Genomic DNA, 20647 nt, shown 5'->3' with positions numbered 1-20647 from the left:
AAGAAACTGCATTTTGGTAACAGAATACATTTAGCGGTCTCAGAACAACTTTTTGTTTGCTCTAAGGTGAGGAAAACCGTGTTTCTTTAACCATTTCTGCTTCTCTATTATCTGATATCGTTAAATAGTTACTTTGGTGTGCATCTGCCAGATTTTAGTCTGTCAGTGATGAGTTGCAGCTACTGTGAAACTCTCCATGTACTTTTAGCAAGATGATGAGTACAGATTAATAAACTGATCAAGGCCATAGCTGAAAATGTTGCAATTGTGTTCACAGGGTGTTTGGTAACATCAGTCTATACTGGCTTCTTTCCTAGGAACAGTGTCTTTGGGAACTTCTTGTTGCCTTTTGATAATACTCAGGTGTGCTTAATTGCCATGGGTTGCAAGAGCATCTTTGTGTGAAGGGTCATGTAAAACAAGTAAATGGTACAAGTTTTGCATTTAGTAAGTTTTGTGGTGGTCATGTGATCAAAGTTTCTAAGAGTTACACTGGATATCTTTGTCATCATCATTGTCATTTAAAAAGCAAAAACGTTTGCATACATCAAATCCAACATGTGTAAAATAAAAATCACTTTAGTTCTTGGTCTAAGTAGAGGTCTAAAGCAATTTGATCTGAAGCACACTTCTTTCATTTAACACCACTAAACCTTTGATATATGGGCATTTTAAAGCCTTCAAATTGAACACTTCATCTTCTGTCATCTGATAAGATCATATGAAATTGATTGAAGCACAGGTGCAAAACAGGCTGGTCTGCAACTGAGTTATGCAAACTTTTTTCTAATCAAGGACTATGACAGTTCATCTAAACAAAATTTCAAAGTATATTAAGTAGCTTTACTGTGGGACTGCCTGCAATTCTGCTGCCTAACAATTCAGGTGATATCAGCCATGCTTTTAAACCCATGGAGAAATACCTAGAGAACATAAAAGAGATTAACCTAAAGAAATTTTTCCTATAAACTAAAGCTTAAAACCAAAATATCCTTTCTGACATTTTTAACAGCATTTTATAATTTCAGAGAAGAACTACTAACTTCATAGCAGAGCTTTACAAATTCTACACACACATTGCTGTTTTCTTTCAGTTTTGTAGGATTTTGATACTTGGAGGATTGTAATTTGGAATTACAGTCCTCACTGTATTTTAAAGTGGATTTTTTGTGGTCCAAGGTGAAGGAAGACATGAAAGGTTATGCAAGCAGGCTCAGGGAATGAGAAATAGCTTTAACCTTTGTCATTTTATTCTTCTTGTGCATTTGTACAATACCAATGCAGTAGAAATGTACTTTCCATGCACGTTTCAGAGTCTTTTTAAGTGTCTGATAGGGCTTTGACATTAATAAGCAGTAATCTTTTTAAATTAGAAGTGTATCAGGTATATTATTATGCACTCAGCCCTCTCTGTATCCATGACAAGGTTATAAGTGACACTTTAATTATGACTTTTGCATGCCAGTGCAACATCATTACAACTACCTTTTGTTTGTATAGAAAATTTCATCATGTTCTGCTGCAAAATCATTCCTGTATCTCCAGTGATAGGCTTGATTTTTCCCACACAGATGTATTTCAGTCTCATCTTCATCAAACCTTGCACAACATTTAACACTGATCTTTTTCCAGAAGTTGCAGCACTGAGCCTGGTGCCTGGAACCTTCCCAGCAGTAGGGTTTCAGCTACTGGTCTTCCCACAGGAGAGCAAACTCTCAAGACAAGAGCAGAATTTCTTGTCCCACCTCCTGTGTCCAAATCAGTATTTAAGTTCATCATTGCAGTCAGTGAAGGCCAGTGGTTTGATTCATCTGAACCACTCTTGGTACCTGTTTCCTGTGGGAATTATTGAAATTCTGGAACAGTTGCAGCCATGGGATGAGACCCAAGGACTATCTAATGGCACCAGTTGCATGGTGGTCCCTGTACTGGGTGAAACTGGAGCCAGTTGAGATGCTTCCTACCATCTTTCCTGCTTCTTTGCCAAAGGTGCAGGTTTTATAAATTGGTTTTCCTACAGCACTGAAGGGGTTTGTAGTTGTGAGTTAAGATCAAACTGCTCATAGGCTGGCCCAGCCCAGTTAGCAAAAAGAGACAAAAGGGTTTCTTCCATGCTGACCCAATGCTCCTGGGCTGTCAGAGAACTGAGAGCTTTGTCTCCCACCCAGGAAGCCTGGAAGCTCCAGAAGGGACTGACTTCAGTTCTCACACCCTGCACCAAGATCTTCCAGGCGCCTGTGTGTGTGGGTGACCATGGCGTGGGTGCAGCAACCACTGCCTCACTGGGGCTGCTTACACCTCTCATCTCTTTAGGACAGAGACTCAGGAGGCTGAGCCTGAAGGGGACAAAGCACAGTATTTGTTCTTCGTGTGCTCTCCTGGCTTTACTGAAATATTTGCTGAAACACTAGTGCTGATACAAGGGAAGGCCAGGTACTGCTGAGCAGCACGTCCTGCACCAGACTTGACCAGAGTTCGTGGCTCCAGCACATTAACCTGCTTTTTAAGGAAGTGGGAACTTTCTTGATCATTTACCTGCCCTCCTCTTGCACCCATGCAAATCCCTTTTGAGCTGATGTCTAGAAACAGCCATTAGATTATGGCCAAAAACACAGCATGCAGTCATCCAGTCTTTGACCAGTGACTAGTTCCCAAAAACCAGGTTCTTCTTTGAAGAAGCAAAGTCTTAATAGGATTTTTTTATTACATTCAAGAACTATTTTGTCTATTTTTTAAATGGTAGATCAGTACTGAAAAAAATAATATGAGTATAGATTTACTGAAACTGTCCTTGACTGACTGGACTTTCTAACTTCCTAACTTATGGTGTCCCTCCTGCAAACAGAGGGTAGGGTGGGGCATTAAGACTTAAATTTTATGCATACAAAGTTTTTGTTTAACATTTCAGTGCATAGTTTCTTGGCATATACTCTTGCTTTCTTGGTCTCTGGGTGACTGCATCCACTATATTTTGAATAACCTTCAGTGGGACAAAAAAACCCCAGTAACTTATTGAATTATAGCAAGCTAGTTACCTACAAAAGCTGTACCTCAACAATGAAGATAACATGATAAAAACTTTAGCTATGGAATTCAGTACAGGAACAGAAACATTGCTGTCAAGAAGCGGAAAATGTGCTTATGTAACATTTAGCTGCAAATGGTTACAGCTGCTGTTGATGTTAACCACTCTGAACAGTTCATGGAAGCGCTAAATAAAGAGCTATTCTCAGTAGCAGCTGTCCAAAAAAAAAAAAAAAGACAATTTCCTGATGTACTGTGCTGAGTGCTGGAATAAGGGTTATTAAGGGGTTACTCTGGATTTACACCATCATTGCCAAGAATACAGTTATAGCTCGGTCTAGTTAATTGTCCTGACAAGGATGCAGAGCTGGCCTGGTTAAGTAATTAGACCTGTAAGGGAAAAGGGAGTTGTGTGGAAGGAGCTATTGCATTCAGATATAATGAGCTACTGTTGCAGTGGAGCTATCTTTTGTGGAGAACAGCTCTGTCTATGAATAATGGTTTATTCTGGCTGAAACAGGAACTTGTGTCTTGCAGAACTATTTGGAACATTCATTTTAAGGGGCGTGGAGTTTTGTAGCAATAAAAAGTACAGTGAAACATTTTTAGGGGCAGTTTTTCATCAGTGATCCTGAAGTGTTTTGCAGCTGTAAATCACTAGAGCCTGTGCTAAGCAGGAAGATTCATTTTATCACCTCTATTTCATGGATGTGGTAACAGAAGGGCCTGGGGTACATTTCAACTTGAAATCATGAGGTGGCTCCCCTGTAGGACCCATGACTCCATGGGACACAGACAATAGCACTAACAAGTGCTTCTAGAGGAATAATCCAAATTTAGCCAAAATAAGATGGAGTAAAATAGACTCAATGTATTTTGAAATGTCATAAAATATTAGGTGAAAGGATTATGCTGTCCAGTTTTTCCTACTTCGACTTTCTAGAAAGAGCTGCCACTGTCCTTTGGCAGCCAGTGCCAGTGTAAGGATTACTCAGAGATTTGCTTGCTATTTCCCATGGTGGAAGATTTCCTGCTGCTAGTTTGTGTCAGATACAAACCCAGTGTGCACTGAGGAAGAGAGCCCACACCACATCCAAAGCAAAAAGCAAATCCCTCAGCTCTCCAGGGAACCTTTGGCAGCTGAGTGTTCACAATACTTGTACCCACACTTACTGAAAGTAGTTATTGGTGGGGAGAGCTCCTGATTTAGTAGATCACAGAAAGCTTTATAAGCTGTTAATTACAGAATGCACTGGTTGAATGGCTCTTAAATGACTTGTGAGATTGACTCACTGTGTTTTGCTTATTTTTGCTTATGCAGCCCAACAATTTTCCCTACAAGGAAGAGATTATGTCTGTGAACCCTACGTGCCTGGTTGTGATTATCCTCCTTTTCATAAGTATTATTTTGGCTTTTAAGGTAAGTGCACTGTGGTGTATAAAGTCCACTTCTGGTCATGGGTGGAATGTCCCTTGTGGGAAGGTCTGTCTTTAGAAGAGTTCTGGGTAACTACACCCCCAGCAGCCTGAAACAGGGTTACAGACATAATGAAAAACTGTGAAAAATCTCACAGACAAACACAAGAACATATAGCCCACAATGGGGAAGTGTGATGCTTATAGGAGAAACTCATGACTTATGAATCCTTTGAAGCAGTGGATCATCTAGTGGACAAGGGAGAGCCTGTTCATACAGACTTACTGTTTTTTTCAGAACATGTTTGGCAATGTGTCTCATGAAAAACATTAAAAACCACCCTTAGATGTGTAGGGAAAAAAAGGTAATCTCTGATTGTAGCTAGGGAATAGGAAATAAGGATGAATTATCAGTCTTTCCAACACTGTGATCCATGCAGTTTGGTGTGTTGGTAAGAGATCTGGGAAGGGGAATCTAACAACATTTTTTTGCAATGTCATTCAAAGTAGGGAAAATAATTAGCCAAGAAATCTTTGCAGGAGAATCTCATGGGATGGACTGACTGAACAAGGAAATGTTAGAGAAACTCAGTGGTGAAAAAGTCTTAAGTAGTGGGCACTGAGGAAGCATGCTCTTGTTTCACAAACACTGCAGTGGACTCTGAAGTAAGCATAACCACCTATAAAAGGGGTCTTGTGCTCTTACAGATAGACCTGTGAAAATACTAGCTTAACTCAATTCTGGTCAAACAAGTAAATCAAATGCTCAGAATATTAAGAAAGGAATAGAAAAACCAAAATTATAAATTGTATCATTTCTTAGCCAGTTTTGGTGCCCACCACCTCTGGAAGCATGGCTTCCCTTCTGGTGCCCCGTCTCAGGAAGAATTTTGTAAAGCAGGCAAATAAATCCAAGCAATCTCTCCTGGAAGGAGCACCATGAAGACCTGTCAGACCAGGCAACAGAAGGACACAGGGAATGATAATTTATTTGCTGTTATGCAAACCTAGTGGGTGAGAGGGCTGGAGGAGGCAGGCAAAGGGGAGATGTAGCACTACCCAGAGCAGCCAGGAAGGGGTCATGTGAAACCACCACATCCAGGTTGACTGTCCTGTGCAGCAGCCCTCTCCTGCTGTGGGTCAGAAGTTCAAAAGGAGCTCAGAGTAAGATCAGGCAAATTAATGTAGGGAAAACAGCCACCTGTGGTTCCAACTAGTACCCTGAGCATTGGACCTCTTGCAAAATATGCTGGTATGTCTGCCCTTTTCTTGCACCCTTCTGTAAGTTTCTCACAGCACAGTGCTGCTGTTTTTGTATTTCTTGTGTGGGACTTTATTTCAGATTAGTCTTGCTCTCTTTGCAAAGCAATTTTGCATTAGATTAGAGAAGTCCTAAAGAGTCAGAGTGATACCAAAGATACTGCTTCCAGACAACACATTTGACAACATATACAGGGAATATTACTGTGGCAAAAGAGGTAGGTTAGGTTGTTGAAACTACTTCAAAACTGGGGAAAGAAACCCAACAGATAGGGTACATTAAAGTGTTGTTGGAAGCTGTGCTCACTTTTCTTCTGTGATTTAGCAATAGAGTTTAGCTTTCTGGTCTCACATGTTCACATCTTCACAACCATACAGATGATTTTATTTGCACTTCTAAGAAATATGTGTAAATTTAATAAATTCATAGATTTTTCAGGTTCCACCAGGAATGTGTTCTAAAAATTTTCTCCAATGCAACCAATAGCACGTTTTTATACCACATAGGTCTGGTGTTTCATTGACTAAGTATGTCAAGAAAGCTTCAAGCTTATTAAAAGAAAAAAGGCAGCTAAAACTGGAATGGCAAAAATGCTTACTACAGAGACAAGAAACCTAAGAAATTAATAGTGCCAAAGACTTATTTTATTTTTAAGTGGTAAAACACGTTTTTTCCTAGAGTATATGTGGCTTGTATATTGCTCATTCTAGCAACATATCATATAAAATTGTCACACAAAATGTGACTCACACAGAAACACATGCTAAATTTCAGTTAGCATTTTCATTTGAATATCTTATGTTTCCAGAAGAGCTGCTATGCAGATTTACAGAGTCTGCTCCATCCAATGAAAGCTGAACACACAGAGATGCATTACATTTTATCTCTGGTAGACTTAACAGATGCTGCCACATTTATATATTGAAACTAGAAAGGTACTATGTATAAAAAAATATGCCTCCTCTCCCTCTGGAGTTTAAGTAGAAACAGGAAGAGGAACCAAAACATTTTGACCTAGGAAAAACTACAGTAGGAAAAGCTGCATTCAATTGATGAGAAATACAAAACAGAATCACCTAATTCCTCAGAAATATTTGGTATTATGATACTTTTGTTTTGGATTAAGCTACATGAATAGGAGAGCACTACTGAGCAGAAAGCAAAATTGTGCAGTATTAGATTCTGGGTTTGTGTTCTGCAGTCATGGCTTTGTGAAAAAGGAAAGGAAACAAGAGGGTGGTAAGAAAGCAAGCCAGCTAACCACACACAAGCACTTGTCTTTTTAGTCCTTATCATTTACTTGCATCTGAAGCACCTAATGGGAATTTCAGGTGATTTCACACAGAACACTTTTCAGAATAGACCAAAATGCATTATTCCATTCACTGTCTTTGTGTAGAAACTGAACTGGAGTTAACTGTGAGCCACCATGAAACATAGATCTTTCCTGTCTGACTGAGGAAGGACATCCATCAGTACATATATACATGTATACAGAACTTCAAATTGCACATAGCCAACAGTGAATCATGTCCTCTGCAGCTGGTTTGGAGAAGAGGGCCTTGGCTTCCTCCAGCCAACGCCAGCTTCTGAGACAGAACCGTTGAGGCTTCAACCTCCCCATCATGGGCAAGTTCCTTAGGCCCAAATGAGCTCAGATGAGCACAGATACAAACAGGTTCAACCTTTTCCCCAGGCTGCCCAAGCACTCTGCAGCTTCAGAGTGTGGCCTCAACCTTGGCCTTTCTCTTTCTGAAAAGTAGGTAGGAAGAGGTCGCTGCCAGTGGGGGAGCCAGAAGGTGTTCCAGTTCAGTGAGACAGCAAAACTGAATTTTAGCACTCTTCTCCATAATGTGCCTATAAGCTGCATGTACAAGGTATTGAGCCTGGAGATGAGACCACTCTGTGTGTCCTGGTGTCCTCAGCAGGCGGGGAAGGATAAGAATGAAGTTCTGTGTTCACACTGAGAGATATGGTATCTTCAGTCCCAAGGGCATTCTTCCTGGCAGGGGGAGCTGCTCCACTCTCCACCTGTGTTGGTCAGTGTGTAAGGGCCAATTCCTTGGTGTGTGCTGGCTGATGACCTCCTGAATTCAAGGAACAGACCTCAGCCACTGAGAAACATCCCGTGCATGCAGGACCAGGGCTGATTAGAGCTAGGGTTCAGAGCTGGGAAAGCTGTAAAGGTTGATTGTGGGGTTAAGTGTGTTTTATTCACCACATGGAATGGGAGCACTAAAAAATAAATCACCCACTAGCTTCTCCCAGATAGATTTGTATTATCCAAAACAGGGCTTCACTCACTTTGGATTTTGACAGGAGTATAGAAATAGTTTTGCAAATAGTTAGGCTTAATGTAAAGGGTTTCTTATAAAGACAGGCTGTGTCCCCAAAGAAGTGTAATATATTCAGTCTCTGTTCTGCATTGGCTCCTATGCCTTTCTCAGGCTATAGAATCTGAGCACTGAAAGCTATTAAACTCCCAATTACCACTTAAAATTAACAATGGCATTTTACTTCTGGAAATTATGCACTTCTCCATGTATGTGCCTTTATTTGTTTCAGCAGCCTGGTGTAGGTTCACACAGCCCACAGCTTGGTCTGTAGAGCCTGTCTAATCTTCCCTTGGGACTCAGCTCAGTCCAGAAGACTTCTGCTCTCCCCATTTGATGGCCAAAAGTATTGTCAAAGTCTGCAACAGCTGCAAATCAATCCAGGGTCTGTAAGGTGCTGTGAAAAAAGAAGAAGCAAATTTACCAGATTTTAGCCATCTAAGCCATGGTGGAAAAAAACTTCCTGATGTGCAAGCAAGCCATCAGTGAGTCACATGCCACCCTGAAAAACACAGATCATGTGTATCCGCTCTGGAGACAGAGGAAGCACAGGGCAGTTCAGAGGGATAAGAGGCTTTTGGAAGGCCACCAGTGCAAATGAATCACTAAAGTATGACTCACTCAGTGAGACACACATGCAAATTCAGTGCTGGCAGTTTAATCTGCATGTGTTAGGTTTGTGGAAGAATTGCTGTGCAGACCTACTAAGTGAAAATATAAGTTGGGCACTATCAAAACCTAAAGTTCTCCTCATCACCATCATGCGTGATTACATGGGTGTCTTGGTTTGAAAGAAAACAAAAGGAAAAACCCTAACCTCCAACAATGGGAAGCAGAAAGCACCAGAGAGAAGTGCTTTAGTCCTACCAGCTGTGTTACTGACATACTGCAGATCTGACTCCAGCTCCTCCACATCTTTCTGCCTCTTATCTTCCAGTCACTTTGCTCATCTCTGCTGCCCAAACTGGAATCTCTCTTATTCATGAAAAACATGGTGGCTGTAAGCATTTTGGCCAACCAGTTAAAAAACTAGCTGTTTGACAGGAAGCAGCACTACCCAAGCTCCAAGAACAAAAGCAGTGAAGTGTTATTGCTGCTATTACAGGGTTTTTTTGTTTTACACTGGAAAAAAAAATCCAGTATTTTAGCAATGTTTAAAATGTCAGCAATAACTTCAGATGTCAATAAAAGCTTTTACTTTACTGGCAATTTTCTCAGGCAAGAAAACCAAGATCCCAGACCATTTCAGTCACATGGAATACATTGATTTAATAAGCCCCCTTTATATATTGAAAGCCACAATAAAGTCTCCCCAGAACCTTCTCAATTCTAAAGAATCCCAGTTCTATCAGTATGAGGAATGATGTTGGAATGCTCACAGAGCCCCCAGATATCCTCACACTCACTGCAACCAGGGAAATGACTGTCCCATGCTTCTATCATGCTGATGTTCATATTTATAAAGAATGGAAATGCTCTATCAGAAAAACATCCATGGTTTATTTTCTGCACAGAATAATAAATCCCTTTTCTTTGCAGGGTTACTTGATAAGCTGTGTGTGGAACTGTTACCGGTACATCAATGGCAGGAACAACTCGGATGTGTTGGTGTACATCACCACCAACGACACTGCGGTAAGCATGTCAGATGGCAAACACTTGTGTGATGTTATGCATTTAAAGGCTTTATTTTATATTTCTGACTCTGTAGTTAACCACCTTAATTCCTTTGACAGTCTTCATCTGTTGGTGGTGTTTGGACTTGAAACTCAAGGGACTGGCGTGCAATGGTTGCAAATCACATCTATTGCTGAAAGGCTGGTTTTATTTTGTGCATATTATCTGTTAAAGAATCTGTGTTAATCATAAACTACAGTTTATTTCGTGGCCCCAGGAATGACCCCCAGTTCTGAGCTCTCCAGCTGTGTGATGATCTGGACAGAAGAGGGGCTGATTAGACCTCAAGGATGCCATGGTCTACACCTGCTGTGAAATTTTTGTTTTATGGAAACTGTGATTTAGGACACTTAACATCTGGTGTAGTGCTTTGCAAACTCACAGAGAGGAGCTAAAAGGCAACAAAAGTTCAGTGATTTTTTTCCCAGTGCATGATGGGTTTGTACTGTAAGGAGACCAAATGAAACAAAGATTGACATGAAAGAAATTAATAAACAGATTTTAACCTCAAAGAATGAAAGGCATAGGTTCCCTTTATGGTGGTTTAGTGCTTACATGCACATGGGCAGGACATAATTGCTAAGCAGTGTCTTGCTTTTTGCAGAAAGCACTGAAGGAATACGGGAAGAAAGGGTTTCTAGAAAAGAGCCAGTTCTGTCTGCAGTGGTATTGCTGTGAAGCTGCTCAGTTCCACCCAAGCTACACTGAGGGCTCAGTGCCAGATCAGCCCCTGAGGTGACCCATGGGCTGATGTAACAAGGATCTTTACACTATTTACATAACAGAATGAGAGCAGCATGAGCTTGGGCCTTTGGATCATCTGGCTAAAATCCCAGGATTGCCTTCCTCAAGTTTTCCTAATTGTGGGTGGTCTCTATGCACTGAGGTATTAGACTGTGAGCTGTAATCCTTTGGAATGAGTGATTCCTGTGCAACCACAAGGGCTTAGAAAACCATCACTACTTTTACATGAAAGATGTAACTCTTTCCCTAGTTATTTGTCTTCTGTACCTGAAGCTTTAAGAAAAATGTAAGAAGTTTTACAGGCCATGATCACAGCTGGCAGCCAGGACATTTAAATATAAAAGCATGGATTTATTGAGAGCTAAGAAGTATTACTATTTTCTTTACTGGAATTTACTTTGAATAACAGGAATTTATGTGAAATAATTTTGATAATTCTTTTGTTCAGCTTATAGGTAGTTGTAACTCAGCTTCAAACATTGTTAACTCTACAACCCACAGGGCCAGCAGGCTCATCAGTGGGAGTGTGTCAGCTGGGATATCTGGGAAACTAAACTTACTTTTTTAAAAGCTAAGTTAAAACCACCTGCTTCATTGCTGCCTTCATAAAACAAATGAGTGTTTTTAGAGATGCCTTGTTACCAAAGCTCTTCTCTGTACTTTTGTAATTGATAATTACCAACTGTTTCTGTGAGAAAAGGAAGCCCTTTCATCCCATTCACAGATGACATTGTTGGACTGAGCCTTGAATTTAATTTTGCTTATCTTGCTCTTACAAGACATCTAAAGCAAAAGCAGGTTGTGAGAAAGGTTTTGCATTCCTAGCTAGGGCTCTGACCATAGGACTCTTCTTCCCCAGTATTTACACTTCTTTAATTTTAATAAGGTGAGAATCTGTTCCTGTCAGGTATGATGCATCTTTCTAAGGAAGTTCAATAAGATGACATTAAATGAGAAAAAGCTGTTTGGGATTTCATCAGCTAACAAAAAGAAAAAAATTCCTGTTTGTGGGTACAGAAAGGCTCGAGAGCAGTCCTGCCAGGGAAGATTCTCTCAGGCCCAGACAGAAAGGCAAGAGGAGAGTCACTGACAGCCTGGGGTTTGAATTATTTATTTGAGGGGGAGGCAAGCTTCATTCAAACCTATGTCTGATTGCTTCTTTCTAGTCAAAGTGAGTGCCTTCACCCTTAGGTGACACAGTCCATATCCGTCTCTTTCACCTCCTTCCCTGCTCCATGGGCACCCACCAGCACAGTGCACTCAGTGTTGTGATGGAGGAGCTGATGTGCTCCTGCGCAGCCTCTTTCTTTCTTCTGCTCTTTGCTGGGCTTCAGAAGGAATGACAGGATGTGGAGTTAAATCCCCATCATTCTCCACCGTGAGTCAGAAGATAGTTCTTCCCTCTCTTCACCCCCTGAAATCACAGACTTTAGAAGATTATCTTTTTTTGTATGTCTTCCTTGTGAAATATACACAAAACCACCTCTCCACATGACTCTAAAAAAACGTGGGCGCAACACTGTTGGTCTAAAATGGTTTCAAAATGAGGCATGGAAGAGTAGGGCTTTGAAAGTTAAATACTGAGGATCTCTGAGTTTAGAACTCTTGAGGAAACCTTACAAAATTTTGAAATGCTGTGATAGGTCACTACAGTCTGTTGAATAGTATCGTATTCTCCCAACATTCAAGTGTACTTTTGTATTAAAATGATGGTTTTTCTTTTTTTTGAGTGCTGGGAAACTTCTTTCAGCAGGGCTTCTTCAAACCAATATGCCTTTAAATCATGAGCTACAAGTTTCTTAAAAAATATGAGTCAATCTCTGCCCCCTTCTTTGAAATAAATGTGTCATTATTAGAATCAAACCTGCTACCTGAATTCCAACAGAGCTGCAACAACCCTGCAGGTGTTCTCATCTTCAGGGATGTTTTTTGATATGTACTTGTCATCAGCATAGCTAAACGAATCTGTACAAATAGAGGTAAAAATCTAAGTTTAAATAGGAGACTTCCTAAGTATTATGGAATCATAGAATCACAGAATGGTTTGGGTTGGAAGGGACCTTCAAGATAATTTAGTTTCAGTCCCCTGCCATGGGCATCTTCCAATAGACCAGGCTGCTCAAAGCATCATCCTGGCCTGGAACACTTCTGGGAATGGCCCATTCATAGCTTCTCTGGGCAAATTGTTCCAAGGTTTCACCACCCTCACAGTAAAGAATTTCTTCCTAATGTCTATTTTATGCCTACTCTCAATTTAAAGCCATTCCCTTTTGTCCTATCACTACATGCTCTTTTGAAAAGCTCCACTCCAGCTTTCTTGTAGACCCCTTTAGATACTGGAAGGTGCTATAAGGTTTCCCTGAGCCTCCTTTTCTCCAGTTTTGTGGCCCTCCTCTGGACTGGCTCCAACAGGTCCATGACAAGGCCTCCAGAGCTGGATGCTTTCTTGTTTATAGAAGGATTTAAAATCCATCCTGTAGTCTGAATTGCTTCATGCTTCCCATTTGCCCTGTTGTTCTCAGCACAGAAATTTCCATTTAGTTCCTCTGGTCAAACTGGTTCTTATAAATAATGCTCATAAATCTGATCTGTAACTAATCTTTTATCAGCTACCAGATAATCTGATTTTTGTCACTCAGTTTAAGTGGTTTAAGCCATCCTTTTTTGCCAGTGTGCCATCTGGAACAAACATGCCTCCTCCCACTGCAGGCTGTGAATGAGATATTCCTTCTGCCCATTAGGTGAGACATCCTCCTTCTGTTATCTTTGACACCACATGAATATGCCTGGTTTGGCTCCATCAAAAGACTGTGTTATGACATGGAGGACCAGCTAGTGGTGGGCAGGGGAGTGGCCTGGACCCCAGGTGGGGGGAAGGTGTGACACTCTTATGCTCCTGAGGACTTGAGAATTCAGCTGTGTACATTAGTCTCCCGCCTCTTAACTGTTTTTCCAATACTTCTCTCCCCTCAGTTTCTGCAGGTGACTGTAGGAGATTTTGACATAGCAGTAAGGTGGCTCCCCTGCAGTAACCTTAGATTTGCTTGTCCCAGGCCATAGTAACCTGAGGATTGTTTTTTCCATTTTCCCAATCTGGGATTGCTTTTTCCTGACAGCTTCTCAAACTCACCATGGATGAAGGTTAGTTTTCCACACAAATTTAAACTGTCACAGTAGTACCATGGAAATGTTCATCCAATTTGGAAAAATTGCCAGTGTACAGGTGCAAAAGATAACCCAAAGTTAGACATTTGTTCTCTGTAGCAGTAGCAGCTCTATTGTGCTCTTGGACAGCCAGGGGATTTCAGTCTGTGTATTTTTAACTCTCACTGAAGCCAATCAATGGAAGTTTCATCTCCGGTCATGCTGCCAGTGGGGATAAAATGTAAAGCTGTAAATCTCTCTTCAAAGTGGGATTTAGATCTTTATGTGCTTTATAAAATCACTTCAATAGATTTTATCTTACATACACTTATTCACAATGGTTAATAAGTTACTTTTTTTTTTTAATGTAGATGTATTCTCTCTGCAGACATGACCTCAGCTAAGTAATTAATTGGTCAATGCTTTTGTTTGCTTTCCTTTTCTCAAAGCAATAGGAGACCTTTTTGAGAAGTGCAGTTAGATCTTTCATTCCTGCTGGATGATTTCTCTGAGCAGAGGAAGAATATTCCTTGGTAAAGTTGGAAGAGCCATTCTTTGTATTATTAATTTGGTGATTGATTTGGCTATGGAGAGAGGGAAGGACCCTTGGACTCATGCCAGTTAAACAGACTGAAGCGTGAGATGGATCCCAGAGATCCATAGCAAGAGCTGTTATTTCTGATAGGTGCTTTGGAACCTGTGGTTTCCAGCTGTTGAGCCAGATTTGGGATGGTATGTGGCAGAGTAGAAGACAGCTCAGAGAAAAATTTGGCTTTAAAGATGTTTTCAATAAAAATCCTATAAACTTGTCAATGCTTACCAGGTATCTGGTCTTGTGTGGCAGTTTGTGTGCATGACTGTTACTGGACCACTAGGTCACAAACATCTCTTTGCAGTGAATAGTAACCAGGGAAATATTTTAAAATGAGCTGATACCACAAATCATCCCTGGCATGATTCACTCTCTGAGTCCTTTTAGTCCTTTTAGGGCCTCCACTGGGGTCCGGGCAGAGGACCCCTGACCTTCCTTATTGGAAACTGATAAAACCTGCAAGAGGAAAAGCAGGTAAAGCAGGACAAAGAGAAGAGGAAGAAGAGTCAGGGACAAGAAATAAAGGATACAAGTAGAACTACCCAGTGCAGTAAGGAAAGGGGGAGGTTCATTAGTAATCAAATGCAGTAGTCTACATGAGACCTAGAAATGTGGTTTAAATGCTGGAGCTGTTTTTCTTCAGAATTTCACTTTGTAAACATAATACCAGCAATTTCTTTAATGAGAGAATCTTCAGAGGGCTCAAGATCCACATGGATGCCATCATTCACATCTTGCATGTGCCACATGTGCAGTTCTTCCCCTTCTGTTTGGTTCTGAGTTGCAGAAAAGTATCATGACAGTCTGCATCTGCTAACAAACAGCTATTCAGCTGCTCCAGCATTCAATATTCTATTAGCAGTGAAGTCGTCCCATGCCTCATCAGCTGGCCTTTAATCTTAGTGAAGAGATTGTTCATTCTTATTTTTTTTTATGACTTTCCATCTTATCATCCATACTTAGCTCTTGCTTCCACTTTTTCCCTGTTTGTTGAATATTTTTAAAATTAAAATCCAGCATGCCCTATGGTTTGAATTACTTCATGCTGTCTGTTTGCTCTGCTGCTTAGTTCTATAGGCTAATTGCACTTCTTGTTATGGGTTAGGTAGCTGCTGTCAGAAGCCAGCTGTACTGTTTGGAATGGACTATTTACAGTGTCAATTTGGGGCAAAAAACCTCTCAAGTTTAAAAATGAGATTTCCAAAGCATTTTCATTTGTCACGACAGTCGTAAATTTATCTGTGAGCTAAATTACAAGGTCAAATATTCATTTTTGTCTATTTTCCTAAGTAGATTGTAAATCTGTATTTATTTGCAGTTGACATATTGGAATTTGGAACTAATACATGGTAATTTGTGAGAGATTTACAATAAAATAGACAAATCTCTTCTCAGTGTTCTTAATTAGATTAAAGAGAAGACATGAAATGGGGATATGTAATTTAAATCTTCCACATCTTTTTGGGTTCACTAATTTGGTATGGGAAAAAAACAGTGTTTATAAATTTGCAGTGTTTCTTTAGTGCTTTTTATCCTAATGAGATTGATTAACTACCATCTGACAGCTGCTGCTTTTTGGGCTTCAAAACACAAGTCGAAGTCTTCAGTATAATTCCAAGGATACATATCAGTGCAGCAAAAGTCAATGACAGCTTAAATCCCTGTTGCCAAGGATGTAGGGGTGTTAAGCTGAGCTGTGTGTGAATTTTCCAGGTCAGGCTCAAGTTATAGTTACACTGTGCAACAGCAGGCAGGCGAGATGAGAATTGGCTCAGGCAGGTGTTTCTCGAACAGAGAGGTGCAGCAGGGAGTGAGGCAGAGTCCCAGCAGTGATGAGCCATGCTGGGGCTTTATAGCCTCTGAGCTGGCCTGTGCAGGAGCCCTGCCCTGCTGCAGAGCTGCTCCCCAGGCGTGGTCCTGCTGCAGCTCCAGCACTACCTCATCTGGTGTCACCCCATCACATCCTCCTGCACAGCTCAGTACAGCCCTGGGCTTTGCCAAGCAGAGGAGGAACTCCTCACACATCCCAGTCCCTCCCTCCCCAAGCCTCTCTGACAAAGCTTTCCCAATGCCACAACCAGGCAGATGCTGCAGAGCCATCAGCTGGGTGGGGGAGCAGTGACAGCTGGTGGCTCAGCAGGTGGCTGTGTTCTCTCAGAGATGTCCTGGAGGCCACATTCAGCTCCTACCAGGAAGGAGCACCCAGCTGCCCATTTTTGGCAAGAGGCCTGGCTTTCTGTGGTTGTTAATGGTTTCAGTTAATTTATGGACCTCAAGTCTCATTTCATTTCACTTTAGTGGCTCCCTTAGAGCAATTGTGCTCTTCCCAAGCATCCCTTGGGACTCTTCGTGGACACGGACTGTCCACTGTGATTTGTTCCAAACTGCACAGCACTTGTGGGTTTGATCCTATGTCTTATGGGCAGTGAGGGAAGCAAAGTCTGCTTTCAGTTAACTCCAGGACAGACAGCTTCAGAAAGAGCTGATTCAGTGGGTACTCATCTACCAAATTTAGAAAATCTACTAAAGTTTGTGAGAGTTTCTGACAGGCTGACAGGTGCTTTATGGTTGTAGTTTACTAACAGTAGTAGATTTTTTTATACAGATAGAAGCCTTTCCAGCAGCATCTGTAATGTAAGCATGACTGTGATAACCACACTCTTGGGAGATAATCAGTCCTGTTAAAAAATTTGAATGTCCCATGTGAGCTATATGCAGCTTTCTGTCTTGTTAACACCTGAGTGGAATACACAATGTAAATGTAAAAGACAAGGTTAGAAAGAGATGTAGTTTAGTAATTAAAAAGTCCCCTGGAAGACTAGTGATCTCTCACAGTTTTCTGCACTCAAGACATCAAGCATTTGCTGCACAGATAAAAGTATGCCTCAGTGTCTTCAGTACTGATTTCTTGTAGATAAATATACCCTGAGAAAGCATGTGCTCATCCAGAAAATGCTTATTTTGAAAAAATACAAGGAAAAATTTAAAAATTAACACTGTTCCGCCTGTACAAAATTATGATGTACAGCTAGAAACACAGCAGTATGAGTCTGACCAAGATGTAGGAAAGACATCTGTGACCTGAAGAGGGCTGTTGCTCCACGCCTCTGAATGAACAGAGTAGTTATACCATTATTCTGGATGATTTTTATGAGGCTGCACATAATGAACAGCTCCCCCAATTCAATTTTCCTCCCACGCATAGATAATCATAATCTGTCCCTAAATATTGTTGTATCCTAGAAGTATATACATTTACTAATCTATCTGGAGTGCTGAAAACATTGTGCTGCTTCATTAAAGAATTTCATAAACTCATGTAAAGTTTCCTAAATAGTGTCCTGGAGAGCTGGTGTCTTGGAATAAATAAGCAGTTTTGCCAAAGAAAAAAAAACCATAGCAGCTCTAACTTTGGACAGATGATTTTGGAGAACTAAACCCGGCTTCTTTGCTGAATGGGGTTATAAATTATCTCTGGCCTGTTCTGCTTCCAGTTACTCCATCTGTAATCATTCTAGTGTGGTTTCTAAAGGAAATGAATACATATAAACATGAAAATACTTCCTGTCCATGTTGAGAGGAAGATTTCTTGGGATTTGTTTGAAAGACAACATATAATGAAATCCTTAAATAGTATTTAACTAGCACACAGATCTGTAGACAGATTTTTCAAGCAAAAGCATCCAAATGAAACCCTAACAACATCTGTGTGTAAAGCAAACACAAACATTTCTCATTTAATATTAAATAAGATTTGGCTCAGATACGAAGTTTTGGTTTTGGCCCTATACCCAGGATTCTTTTTATCCGGGGACAGGGGGAAAGAAAAAGATGGGAACTTTTTTTTTAGACATCGATCTATTACTTCCTCAGGAACATTTGCTTTGACTGGGCTCATTTGACCAAAACATCCATGTACATTGTAAACAAGCACCTTTGAAACAGATATTTATAAGCATTTACTTATAAGAACTGCTTCTAAAGCTGGTTGATCTCATCTGGAAGATCATCTGACCCAGGTCAGGTAGGTGAAAGTGCCTGCCACTCTCCTGAGCATGAATTTAGGTCAGCTACGTCCCAGCACCTTTCACATACATGGTCTTGGAGCTCTCTCTTCAGCCCAGACCCAAAAATGTCAGCTGGGTTTCTTAGTATGAAGAAAGCAAGTGGGGACTGCACTGCAGGGGAGTGAGGATTGTTTGTGAGAGGAAAGGGAGCTGAACAAGACAGAGGTCTTTAAAGTCATGAGTGGCAGAGGAGGTGCTCACTGACTTAGAAAAGAGCTAGGGGACTCTCTGGAATAGCTACTGGCAGGTTTCATAGCAAACCAAAGGTATCTCTTCATGGAACACCTAGATGAGCTGTGGGACTGCTTGCCAGAGGACATTGCATTGCTAGACATCAGCATGGATTGAAATGCAGGCTAGAAAAATCAATGAAAGAAAACTCTCTTAATGACCAGTAGCCCAGCAAGTCCTTGACAATCAAATTTCTGACATTTTAGAAGTATTCTGGGCTAGTTGTAATTATGTATGCTTGCACTGCTCCTTCTAAATTTCTTTCATTGTTCTGTCATGCACTTCTGTCTCCTTGTCATCTGCCACTTATTACTGTGATCTGGATGGACCTTTTAACTTATCCAGGAGAGCTGTTCCTATATGCAAGTGCTTAACTGCAGCATTATGAAAGCTAATCCCTACTTCTGTCTACAGCACTTGCCTTGTATGCAACATCTGACTGCATCTCTCCACAGAATTATTATTATTCCTCTTTCTTCACTACTGGATAAAGGCACCCTCTTCTCCTGAAGGCTGTCAGCCTTTTCATACAGTCAGTGTAAAATGTAAATTCATGTTAAGGGATTAAATAGAAAACTAAATTCTCAGTGGATTTAGTTTTAATGCTTCTTGTTTCTCCCACTGGTGAGTGCTGTGTGCAGTTTTGGGAACATGGTGAAGGGATTGGAGGGGAAGCCCTATGAGGGTGGCTGGGGGCACTTGGTCTGTTCAGCCTGGAGGAGAGAAGACTGAGGGGAGACCTCATAGTGGTTTTCAGCTTGCTCACAAGGGGAAGTGTAGTGGCAGACATTGATCTCTTCTCTCTGGTGACCAGTGGGAATGGCCTAAAGTTGTGTCAGGGGAAGTTTAGATTGGATATCAGGAAAAGGTTCTTCACCCAGAGGGTGGCTGGGCACTGGAACAGCTCCCCAGGGCAATGACCACAGCACCAGCCTGACAGAGCTCAAGAAGCATTTGGACAATGCTCTAAAGCACATGGTGTGACTCTTGCGGATGGTCCTGTGCAGGGCAAGGAGCTGTGCTTCAGTGATCCTTGGGGGTCCTTTCCAACTCAGGATATTCTATGATTCTGTGAACTCTTGGAGTTCATTATAGAAAAAACATATTTCTTCAGACACTCTTGATAAATGCTACTTCTTTTCTCCCTGCACAGAGAAATGTTAAAAACTTTTGAAGGTTGGCCTTCATAAAAACAGAATATTTAGTAGCTTCCAGTAAATTTTGTACAGGAAATAAAACAAGTGCTACATTAATAGGCTTATTTCCTTTCAAATAAAATACAAAATTTAATAAATAATCAGTGGTATTTACATATAGCCCAGAGCTCATTGTCACACGAAGTACTAAAGGAAATAGCTATCACTTTGTGGCTCAAGTCTCTGAAACAGTGTTTAAATTGAGGAGATCTGGATTTCAGAATTTTTTAAGAAAACAAAGATACCTTAATTTTATGTTTTTCTTTGTAATCTCAGACTGTTCAGAAGAAAACCACGTTGTCAAACTTGACAGGGAAACATTGCAAAGAGAGAATTATTCTAAGCCTTTCCTGCCCAGAGAGTGAAGCAATCAGCTGGCTGTGGCTGTGTATGCACACAGACATTTCTGTTTTCCCCAGGTCTTCATAACATCTGTGTAGTCAAGAACCCAACAGTACATTTGGGACTATCTTGAAGGGGACAGGTGGTCTGGATGGCAGCCTTCCCTCCAGAGCTGTTTGTAGGCTGGCTGCTGCTCCACTGCAGCTGAACATGCTTTAGGTTGCAGTTAATGGCTCCTCAAAGCACCACAGCTGTGGGAGGAAATTCCACTCCTTTTGGCTGGGTGAATGACAGGACAACAGGGAAGTAAACATGAAATTAGTAAATTTGATTGCATACCACTAAACCCTCTCCAAACCACACAATGGTGTCAGATTGGTGCAAGTCAGTTGTTGGTCATAGCTGGGATCACTGAGATGAAATGAACCCAGAGTAGAGGACTGGTGCAATTAGGCATGTGCTGCTTAAAACCTCTTCTTTCAGTTCAGTTGTCTCTGAAGCTGATGCATCAGCCTTGTGCATATTGAGAATGTGCCCTGCATTAGGAAAGGTGTGCAGTGACTGTGTTTCAGCACTGTATTCAACACTGGCTCTGGCATATTCTTCCCATATAATACTAT

General features: G+C 41.0%; 1 protein-coding gene across 1 annotated transcript in view; it reads left to right on the top strand.

Moving 5' to 3' along the window:
• The window catches only part of LAPTM4B (lysosomal protein transmembrane 4 beta), a 57726-nt gene that overhangs the window by 28237 nt on the left and 8842 nt on the right, over positions 1-20647 (top strand). The window contains exons 5-6 of the mRNA XM_056484104.1: positions 4346-4444; positions 9574-9669. Of these exons, the coding sequence (XP_056340079.1) occupies positions 4346-4444; positions 9574-9669 (195 nt within the window). The remainder of the gene's footprint in view (positions 1-4345; positions 4445-9573; positions 9670-20647) is intronic.

The sequence above is a fragment of the Oenanthe melanoleuca genome, chromosome 2, assembly GCF_029582105.1.
Source record: "Oenanthe melanoleuca isolate GR-GAL-2019-014 chromosome 2, OMel1.0, whole genome shotgun sequence".
NCBI classification, from domain to species: Eukaryota; Metazoa; Chordata; class Aves; order Passeriformes; family Muscicapidae; genus Oenanthe; species Oenanthe melanoleuca.
The sequence above is the reverse complement of the archived record's forward strand: the minus strand, read 5'-3'. Positions and strand labels throughout refer to the sequence as shown.